This window comes from Camelus dromedarius, chromosome 32, assembly GCF_036321535.1.
Source record: "Camelus dromedarius isolate mCamDro1 chromosome 32, mCamDro1.pat, whole genome shotgun sequence".
Lineage (NCBI taxonomy): Eukaryota > Metazoa > Chordata > Mammalia > Artiodactyla > Camelidae > Camelus > Camelus dromedarius.
Genome location: NC_087467.1, coordinates 19,955,466 through 19,966,302, shown reverse-complemented (window position 1 = coordinate 19,966,302; position 10,837 = coordinate 19,955,466). Strand labels below are relative to the sequence as shown.

Below are 10,837 nucleotides of genomic sequence, written 5' to 3'. Positions count from 1 at the left end.
GTAAATCAGTACTGATGCAATCTGTCTCATTCTGATTTTAGTCATTTGAATCTGCTGGGGTTTTTTTTCTTGGTCTGTCTAGCTAAAAGTATGTCAGGCTTATTTATATTATTGACTGTCCTTTAAATTTCCAAGATCTTTAACTTCTTCATATCCAACTCTTCTTTTTTTTTTTTTTAACTTACTCGAATTATTGTTCATAAAGTCTTATTCTTTTGTTAAAGCTCTTTTCCTGTATCTTTTTGAACATCTTAAATTTATTTAAAAATAGTATAAATTTCATCAGGACTGAATTTTTCTCCCACTGGCTGATTCTGTTGACTGTCCTTAGCATTTGCTTTCTTTATGTCCTTGTGAGTTTTGATTTGCAGGTGCGCTGTGGGTGGGGGGACTTTGGTTTCTCACCTGTATGGGCCCACCGTCCCCTGACTCTTTGGTTTTGTGGTTGTTTTCACCCACTTCCTTGGGGCCCACTTCTTGGTGGGGACCAGTGTTTGCTCGTCCTGCCTCCTGAGACTCGCAGCATTTGTGCCGGAAGCTCCCTTTGCTCCCATGTGTGACTGGTGGAGCCTCCTGCCACTGCTTGGCTTCCAGGGGCAAGCCTGGCTCCGGCTCCCATCTCCTGATGACCTGACAGCTCACACCCACTTGGGGAGCTGGACTCCTGACCCCCCTGCTTTCTCCTGCTCTAGAGCCTGGAGCCCAGTGGACTCAGGATTAGCTTCACTCACCACTTTGTTTCTCATTTGCTGCTAGTTTACAGAGGAGGTCAATTGGTGTGTATTTTAATGGCTTTGTTCTGTGTTTAGGGCCAAGGGATGTCTCAGAGCAAGAATGTACTGTTCCATCCTGGCAGGAAGTTTTGAGAGGGAATTTTTAGCAACTTAGCTGGTTCAAGTTAGGAGACCTCAGCAGGGAACAGACCTCTTAAGAGATACTGTTGAAAGTGTCTGTGTATACTAGCCACCAGATACTTTTGAGTGGAGTGTAAATTGTTAAATATTGGTCTAGAAAGAATTGAGACAGGTAGGCCTTAAAATAGACTTACCAGACTTATTACTGTGCTAATGTTCTCTGGGACCTTTATGTTTGGTACTGCTGCTGTAATTGTGTGTGTGTGTTTGTGAGAGAGAGAGACAGAGACAGACAGAGACATGCACGCAAGGAAAGGGATTATGGTTCTGATTATCTGATTTTATTATACCTGTGATGGTGACAGAAAGAATTCAGATTTGAAGATATATCTAGTAAAGTATCTGTGTGTAATATTTTGAGTTCAGACAACCCTGAAGGCCCCCTTTAGACCCTGAATCTTGGGACTTCCTGTGCTGTGATCCTAAAGCGTCATGTCAGATATCTGAGTGCACAATCAGTACATGATTGTGGTTAATTCATTAAGATTCCAAAATAGATAATAAAGGTGAAATTTTAAAAAATTACGAGAGTAGGTGGCTGCCCTGATGTAAGTAAAGAGCCACAGATCAGCCCTGGAGGTGGGCTCCATGACAGGGACTGTTGGTCCCTTTCTTGCTCAGATCCTTGTGGCTACAAGAGTTTGGCTGGTGTCCCTCTGTGGTGACATCTCAGATGACTAAAGTTACAAGACAGTTGTGAAAGCTCAGCACAGTCTGGCATCTAAAGGAAGGGCTAGAATTGTCCTGGGCACCTGTTTGTTGTGTAACCTTGGCAGTGTTTCCTCATCTGTGAAATGGTGGTGACAATGGTAGGAAAAAAAAAAAGGAAAGAAAAAAGTTGCATTGTGCTAAATTTAATTAATAAGAATTAATGAAAGTCAATTTGTAGAGGAGTTCTGGCTGTGCTGGGTGTGTGTGGGTCCTCAGGTCACGTTAGCTGTGACTGTCAACGCGGTCCGTTGGGGTAGGGAGCAACAGTTCGTGCGGAAGTTGTCAAAATGTCTGCAGTTGTAATTACTTATTAACTTATTCCAACACCTACTACTATGTATTGCTGGTATTGAGCCGCAGCTGGATGAATACATTTTAGCCTGGTTACATCTTTGGAACAGTGGGAAATCAGTATAGTAATTGGATATATGCGTTGGATATTTTGGTGCTAAATTCACTTTAAATTGTATGCAGTGTCCTAGATGCAGCTAGGATGCTTCTCCACACACATTTTCTGATCTATGTTGGACGTACTCTGTCTCTCTGTCTCTCCTGGTGTTGTCCTGGGAACACCACATGAATTACCCACTGGTAATTCTTATTATATTTCTTGTTAATTTATGTATGTTTCTTACCCATACAGTGACCATATGATTTATTGTTTAAAGGGGAACATTCTGGGGAGTGAAAGGCAGCGCTGTTAATAATTGCGCCAGGGTGGGAGGCGTACGGCAGAGCTGTGCTGGGCTCTCCAGGGCGTGTGGCTTCTTCAGGTGCCTCCCCCTTGAGAAGGTCTGATGGACCACCCTTACGTTGTGAAGGGCACCTGTGACCGTCCTGATGAGAGCAGATGATCAACACTTATTTTTGACAGAGTTACCAAATAGCGACTGGACATATTTTAGCAACTGTGCATAATTTTTGTTGTTTATAGACTAATTTAAAGTCTTGACACTGTTCTTACTTACGCCTTCTAAATAAGTCTGATTTCTCTGCTTAATTAGGAGGTCAGTAAGACAAGTGTTTGGGAATGTGCAGATAGACAGTTCTATTAACCACAAAGGGAAATCAAAATGATTAAGAGGATTAATTTGAAAAATCAGTGTACTGTTTCTTCACAGAAATACAAATCATTATATATACTCATCTGTTTTTTGTTTAAATCTGAAATACTATTTAGAAGTTTCTTTAATTAAAATCACTTAAAATAACCTTTTCTGCCACAGCTAACAGTGTTAAAGGACGCGGGGGACCAGCTCCCCCTGCAGCTGTTCACCCTTGCTTCTGTGATGTGTTTTGGAGTCTGACATTATTCTTCCTCGGCTCTAGGATTTTTTTTTTTTTTTTTTAATATCTTCAAAGCTCAGCAGGGAGGCATGTGGCTGACGTGACATTTGGGGCCCCTGGGAGTAGGCCAGTATCCTGGACAATCAAAATAATCTGGATATTGTGATACTGGGCCAAGGATATCTAGTTCATTTTATGTCAAAAGCAGTGTTCTCTTCGGTTGCTTAGAATGTGTCCTGTGAATTGACGTTTGAAGGGATTCTGTAAAACCTCTGCTGTGTGTCAGCATGTCTACCACCTGTCCGTCTGTCCATCTATCATCTGTCTACAGATCCTCCATCTCCTTTGTATTGTGTTTCATGGGACTTGTATCTAATTCTTTTTTTTTGGTCTGGCAGCAAAATTTTATATGGGCTGTTAGGTACCTTTTATATTTTTGTTTTATTTTTAAGTCTAAAGGAAATTTAATTTTTACTTAATTGTATTTGGAAACATCTCCTCAGCATTAAAAAATTTCATTTTTTCCCCAATACATAATAATATAAATTCAGGCTTGCTTTCTTTTTTAAACAAACCAGAGCTAGTGAGATAATTACCAGGTATTAGCAAGACAGATCTCTGACAGCAAGACGATCCCCAGCAGCCTGGTGACTGCGGTTTGACCAGCCGCCGGGTGTTGTTAGCCGCGGAGGACAGGCCCGCCTTGGCCCTGCTTGCCTGGTGCAGTGAGGCTTTGCTGAAGGCATCAGATCTAAGTTGCTCATTTGCATAGTGTTCAGAGTATTGCCGGGAGCCAGGCATGATAAACTGTATCTACATCCTACAAAATGAATGCAATGTTATTGAATTTAGCAGGAAAGTGCTTGTCTTAAGGGCATAAATATTATCTGACTGGAAGCAAACGGTATGAGGAAGTGTTTTTTGTTTGTTTGGGGGTTTTTTTTGTGTACGAAGGAGAAAGGGGAAGGAGTTACTAAGTCTGAGAGCTTGCTGGTTCTGCTGGTGTAGCATTCTAAAAGGAGCAGCGCGTGGATCGAGCACTAATATCCACTGGACTGGAGGCTTCTCTGTAACTGGGAGACGTGCTTCTGCAGTGCAGGGTAACAAATACATGTGGGAGTCTGCTGTGAGCCAGGCACTACGGAGACAGCAGAAAACTGGGGTCAGTTGTTCCCAGGCCTTGTCATCAGGATGCCCACAGCCTCACTGGGGAGACGTATCTGCAAATACAAACACGAGGCGTCCGAAGCGTTGGATGCTGTGGGAGAGGTCAGCATGAGTACGATGCATTTTAGGGAAGATACACCTGGTCCCTTGGCAGCAGGCGGTAAGCAACGAAGGCTTTTCTCAAGGACACGAAGTCTCCTTCAGTTAAGTCGTGCAGGATGAGTAAGAATTAGGGTGAAAAGGAGGGGCAGTGTCCTGAGGCTATGGGATGAGCAAAGGTGCGTGGTGGAGAAGCTGTGGGCACGTCGTGCTCTGAGAACTCCAAGACCTGTGTGCAGATGGGCATGAGGCTGGAGGTGGTCCATTAATAAGAGTAGATGGAGAAGATGAATTCAAGGCGTGTTCCATAGGTTACACGCGGCACAGCCTGGTGACAGAGCGTGCGGTGGATGTAAGGATGAAATGCTGGTCACTACTCGGTCTCTGGCTCGGGCAAATCAGGGCTGCCATTGGCCCAAAAGGTGTATTTGTTTGAATTAGAAAAAGACATATTTTCTTTCTGGCAGATGGAAACCTTGTGGCGGGATGTGTGGCCTGTGTGCAGAGCCCAGGATAGATTTCAGCTTCCACTGGCCCCTTGATGCTCTTGTGCAGTGCCCAGTCAGAACAACTGTAACGGGTAGATGTAGGCAAATGGGTGGCCACTCATGTCATTAGTGTAAGTAGAAGAAGAGGGTAGAACTGGGAGGCAGTGAGGGGGAGTGATGAGCTCAGTGGTGAGTATGATCAGTTTGTGGTGTTTAGGGTCATTGTTCGGGTAGAAGTATAAAATAAGTTGACACATGATTCCAAAACACTGGGGACTTTAGGTGATTTAGGTCTATTAAACTTTTCAAAAATTACATGTCAATTGTAGTTAAAATAATTCAAAATGAATGACCTTTTGAATTATAGCCAGTGGGACTTGTATAATACTAGTGGTTGATTTTCCAAAATGGTTAACCTGCTCTATCAAAAAACTAATTCCAGGTAACTTGTTAAAGAATGCCTGCTACTGATTATTGATGTACCAAAGGACAGTCGTGATGGACTGGACTGGGGAAAAGCTGCCTTACTTTCTCTGTTGCAGATTGCTGTGCTGTGCCTTGTGTGACTGGGCCTCTCGCCAAGAGTACCTCTGCTTGACACTTGTGGAGGGTCAGACCATGTGAGTATGGAGCTGTATAGAGAAAGTGTGTTGGTCCTAACTGGTTGGGTCAGCTAAGCAAAAAATCCAGAAATGTCATAGAGGTGGGACCTAAGGAAATACCTGTTTTTTTTTGTGATATAAATTTTAGAAGAGATGGAAAATGCATCTTTTCCCCCCATTAATTTGTTATTATACTAGGGGCTATAAAATCAACAGTGGAATTTTTATGTCAGTTTATTCATCAGGGTATTTATGGCAACCAATTAAAAGAAGTATAATTGAAAGTGTGGGGTTTTTGTTTGTTTGTTTTCATAATTCTAAAGGGGAAGAGACCCGTCAACTTCAGTGTGGCACTATTTTGCAGAAAAACACTGCTAAGGAGTGCTCAAGTGGCCATGAAACAGCCCAGCAGGAAGAGGAAGCTTAATACGGATTCCAGAGAGCGTTTGGACCAGGATGGATGTTTGGTAAGGTGTCAGCTCCTGGACCCTTGCTCCTGGTCTGTGCTCACAGTGGGAGTTCACAGGGCAGTTGTGTACCTTGTACAAACACAGTGGAGGTGTTTTTTCAATCACTCGAAACTGGTTGCTTCCGGTTGGGTTGTATGTATAGTAGGATAGATTATATGTACTGTTAAGTCTGATACATTTTAAAAGGTAATCTTCATTTTAAAGGTGAAAGGGGGCCTTTTCTTTCAGAAAGATGGAGGTAATTGATCCTTATCAGGTAAGGAACAGATTGTGAACCGTAGAGGGTTGTATCTGTCAGGATCAGAACCAGTTGGAGTGCTTGACAGCCTTGTCACAGTCTCTGTTCACAATCTCTGTCCCTACTTGATGGTGATGAATTATATGTATATATATGTATTAATCTAGAGAGAGACTTATTTTAAGGAATTGAGTGCTGCAGTCATGGGGACTGGCAAGTCTGAAATCTCCAGGGCAGGCTGGCAGGCTGGGGACCCAGAAGAGAGTTGATGGTGCAGTCTTGAGTCCTGAGGCCGTCTGAAAGCAGATTCTGTCCTCTTGGGGAAGGTGAATCTTTTTTCTTATAAGGCCTTCAGCTGACTGGACGAGGCCCACCTCACTGTGGAGTGTAACCTGCTTTTCTCAAGAGTCTACTCTCTGAATGTTAATCACACCTAAGAAATCCCTCATCGTAATGTCTTGGCAGCCAGAGGGTGTAAATTGCATCACACCTCCGGTTCCCTGTGCTGTTTCCTTATGACAGCTGCTTGTATCCCTTCCTACAAGTGGCAAGGTGGGCGGAAGTGACCGGGAGACCTTCGTGATGACTGTTCTGGGGATGGTAGGCCGTTAGCGTGTGCTCGTCATTTCCTTGCGTGTGGGTTTTGGGGTCTCCATGTGGGTTGTAGTTATGCATTTACACGTCATGCAGTCAGTGAAGTGACTCAGTGTCACACACCCTTTGCTTTGATGCCAAGTGAGCTGTGGTTTGATGCCCCCCGGGCACCACGTGGGACTGGAAGCGATGATCTGGCCTGAGGTTAGTTTCAAGGTGTTAAATACAGGCCCGTGTCAAGTGTTCAGAGCTGTTACCGCCGCATCAGCCCCACTGAAAGTGGGTGGTTCATGTGGGGCTGAGGCCCCGTCCCTGGAGGTCTAAGTTGTTTCACTCACAGACCATTTCCATGAGCAGGGAGGGCTCTGAGTGCACTTGGGGAGCTTGCTGTCTAGGGGGGTTGCCTGGACCAGCCTTGGGAGGCCTGTCCCGTCTGAGGCCAGTGAGGGTGCTGCTCCTCTCAGCAGTTTGGGTTTGCTGTGTCATGTCCTCTGAGGAGACAGGGTACTGGATATTCAGAGTTACCCTTGGACAGCGGTTCTTCTGCTGGGGGTCTGGACCAGTAGCGTCAGCATCACCTGGGGGTTTGTTAGAAATGCAGATTCCTTGGCCCCACTCCAGACCTACTGAACCAGGTACCCTGGGGGCAGGGCTCAGACACCTGTAGCTCTCCAGGCGCTCCAGGTGATTCGGATACGCCTGCGTGTTTTCCCCTGTCCCGGGGAAAAAGCTTGACACGTCTCACCTACTAAGAGTGCTGTAGTTAATATTGTCTGCTGCATGTTTAAAATACATTTTTAGTGTATAATTTGAGACCACCTCTCCTGTCAGTTAAATGTCCTACCTTTTCTCGGTGTCATTTCCCTTTAAGTTGCTCAAGTGGTCACTGCCCCTGCTTGGGACTCTGGTTACCTTGCCCTCCAACATGAATACTGAACCTTCCGTCTCTTCTTGGTTGGCCCAAGTACCCAGTTTTCACCTTTCTTTCTCTCCATTTCTGACTTCATGCTGGTGCTTTTACCATTATCTGTGTCCCACACCGGGGTCTCCACTTTCGTGGGCCCCGGGGATGTTCAGTGCTCACCACGCAAATGCTGTTTCAGCTTGGCGCCTTGCACGGCTGGATTCCTGAAAATACCTGGAAAATGATGTTCCTGGTGCTTAATGGCGTCTCCATGCAAATGGACTTCTCTGATCAGCAGTAAGAAAATGCTATTTCAAGAGCCATATTACTCATATGAAGTGTTGGGAACGTCTAATTATTTTAAAGGATATTCACGGAAGATAATTGGGAAGATGTGCATTTAGGATGAATTCCACACTGAACGGTCAGTTTGGGGCTCATTGCTAGTTACAGTGTCCATTTTCATTAGTTAAGTTCAATAGTTTAATGCACTAAGCAGGTTCACATCTGTGGCTGCATTCACCATGGAGAGAAAGGGGTTCAGTCACTAAAATCATGTTTGAATTTTGCTTGAAATATCAATAATAGCCTTTACTTTCTATGTTATTCTTCTAATTTTAAAGTGACGTTTCAAGCCACGCAAGCCAAGTAGCACCGGCAGGTTAAGCACGTAAAACATCAAACTAATGAACAGTTGGGTGCTTTCTAAACATCTGCTTTTGAGACAGTAATTTCATATCTTGAATATGTAATACTTTTTTGGTGCTGGTATTAATATCTGTCAATGAATGTCTTTCTAGACTAATATTTTCTATGTATTTCCTTGCAGATTTAAAAAATATTCATTTGTACTTTTCAGTATACAGGCACCTAGTTAAAAAAAATCAAATAGTACAGACAGGTATTAAAATAATAAGTAAATTCTGTACTGTACTCACCCACACACACATGCTAAATCCCCAATCTTTTTGTAGAAGTGTGACCACTGTTTATAGTTTCTTGTGTATCTATACAGGAATCAACAAACAAGCAAAACAAAACCAAAAAAACAAAAAGAAAGCTAAAAATCCCAAACCCTTTATGCATGTGGACACAGTGCACACACTCACTGCCCCAGGTGGGCTCACGCTCTGGCGCTTGCTCTCTGCTTTGCAGTTTTGCACTTCAGCAGGTGTGTTTTGGAGATGCACATCTTCTCATTCTTTCAGTGCTGCGTAGTATTCCACCCTGTGGATGTCCCCTAAGTTATTCAAACAGTGCCCTCCTGTAGACATTTAGGTGGTTTTCATTCCTCGTCATCACACAGAAAGTTACAGCCAGTGTTCTCATTCATATTTCTTGTACTTTTACATTTGATTCACAGATAAAATCTTACCAGTAGAATCCTTGTACTAAAGAGTTTGTGCTTATACAATTTTGATGAGCCTTTCATATCATCCTCCAAAGAGGTCGCCCCGGGTGGTCCTCTCTGTGACTCCATCCTTGAGAGTGGTGTCAGTAAACCCTGCCGTGTGGATGACTCGTTGCTGTGCTGGTCTCTTGGTGCCGCTGCAGACTTGGCGTGGAGTTTCCCCACCCCATCAGACTCCTTCTCACGTATGCTTTTCACAACATCCGGCACAAAGGCAAGTGTCATCGCAAGTGCCTTTGGTAGCCTTTTCCACCCACCACCTTTAGGATTGACTGGCAAAGTGTTGCCACAAGACAACTGGGGAAACTAAGCATTTTTTTCAAGGTGATTTCATAGATGTTTGGTGTGTATGTGGGTGTTCTGGGCATAAAACCCCAAGCCATATGTAGGCTATAAAATTTCAAATTTCCTTCATAAAAATGCAAGTTTCTCAAATAAAAAAGGGAAATTTTATTTCACTAGACAGGAATGAAAGATGTGTTGTCTAGTTGTGTATATAAAATATCTGATGCTGAATAAATGTTTGTTCCCATTCTTTCCCTCTGCAGCACCTAAAAATCTACCAATCCGCATCTAGTTAGTGAGTTATGAATGTTGAGAAATAGCAACATTTATTCTTAAGCATCTTAGAGTATTGCAGAATAAAAGAGAACTAGCTTATGCACCGTGTAGACTAAGCTCTAAGACTGAGCTTCAGGGGTAGGGGAGATCACGGTGGGGCTGGAGTCTGATCTTGAAGGATGAAGGGTATCTAAGACGTCCATATTTAATGCTTGATTTCATTTATTTAAAAAATAAAAATATCTAATGCATATTTAATGCTGTTGTAACAAATGTCTTTTAAAATCCAACCTGGTAAAATGCAAAATAAGGGAATGCAAATTATTTGCTTAAAATGTGGGTGTTCTGTAGGCGGCTAACCTTGAGAGAGAAGAGAGGGGAAGGGTCAGAGCAGGGGCGTCTGGCCAGGGAGGCAGCGCGAGGCTGAGTGTGGGGCTGGAACCCGCCGTGTGACCGACGGTGGGTTTAGAACGGCTGTTGTGACTTGTCTGACAGAGCTGGTGTTGCTGTTGGCCGTTTTGCAGAATGGGTGTTGGGCTGGGGGGTCAGGATATCTGGATGATGATTTGCTGTGTGACCAAGGACAAGCAAGTCCTTTACCAGCCTGGGGCTGGGTTTCTTTCACAGAACAGATGCTTTATTTCAACACGTCTAAGTTTGGGCACATAATGAAATGGTGAGATGAATGGAGTGCGTCTGGGTGGCCAAGCTCAGGGGGTCTTGATGGAAGAGCAGAGGGCGTTGTGCTTGGTACCGTGGCCCCCGGACTGGACAGAGCCACGGGAGGGGGCCGTGGTTGGCTTCAGCTTGGGTGTCGTGTAATGAAATCTTTGTTGTAATATCCTCAAATAGATACTGAAAAAATGTTTAGGATTGCTTTAGTTTCTTATTTTTCAGTGGTATCTAATTTTTTACGCATTTTGTTTTTCCCACACATGACTGGGATCAGTATGCATCAGCCAGTAGAGTACATCTGTACGTAAGCCATCAAGAGAAGATGTTCGTAAAGGTATTTTAGATTTTTCCCCCCTTTTTAGTTATACGTCTTAGCAAATACTGTTTTGAAGTATAGCTGGAATTTTGTTTTGGTTCAGGTATAGCGAGGTGAACAGATTGAGAGATGGCTGCCATTGAAAGGACAGTTTGTGTGAGTCACGTTCCCAAGAGGAGGGGCGCGTCGCACCAGGCAGGGCCCGTGGGGGAGGAGGCGGCAGGGAGAGGGGGAGTGTGGACAGAAGCCTCTACTTCACTTTTCTCGGAAGTGAGCAGGTGAGGCAGGGAAGCAGGTGAAGCAGCTTTGAGTAATTTCTCTGGTCTCTGGCTACAGGGGCTGTCACTGATTGTCCAGCACCTGATCGTGGGGTGCTTTAGGGCAAGGGGACAGTGTCCCA

General features: G+C 44.1%; 1 protein-coding gene across 1 annotated transcript in view; it reads left to right on the top strand.

Annotated features, from left to right (window-relative positions):
- Positions 1–3,463: 3,463 nt before the first annotated feature.
- Positions 3,464–10,837, top strand: part of L3MBTL4 (L3MBTL histone methyl-lysine binding protein 4) — a 192,708-nt gene continuing 185,334 nt past the window's right edge. The window contains 3 exon segments of the mRNA XM_064481596.1: positions 3,464–4,239; positions 5,209–5,286; positions 5,633–5,735. Coding sequence (XP_064337666.1) covers positions 5,664–5,735 — 72 coding nt within the window. The 5' untranslated portion in view covers positions 3,464–4,239; positions 5,209–5,286; positions 5,633–5,663.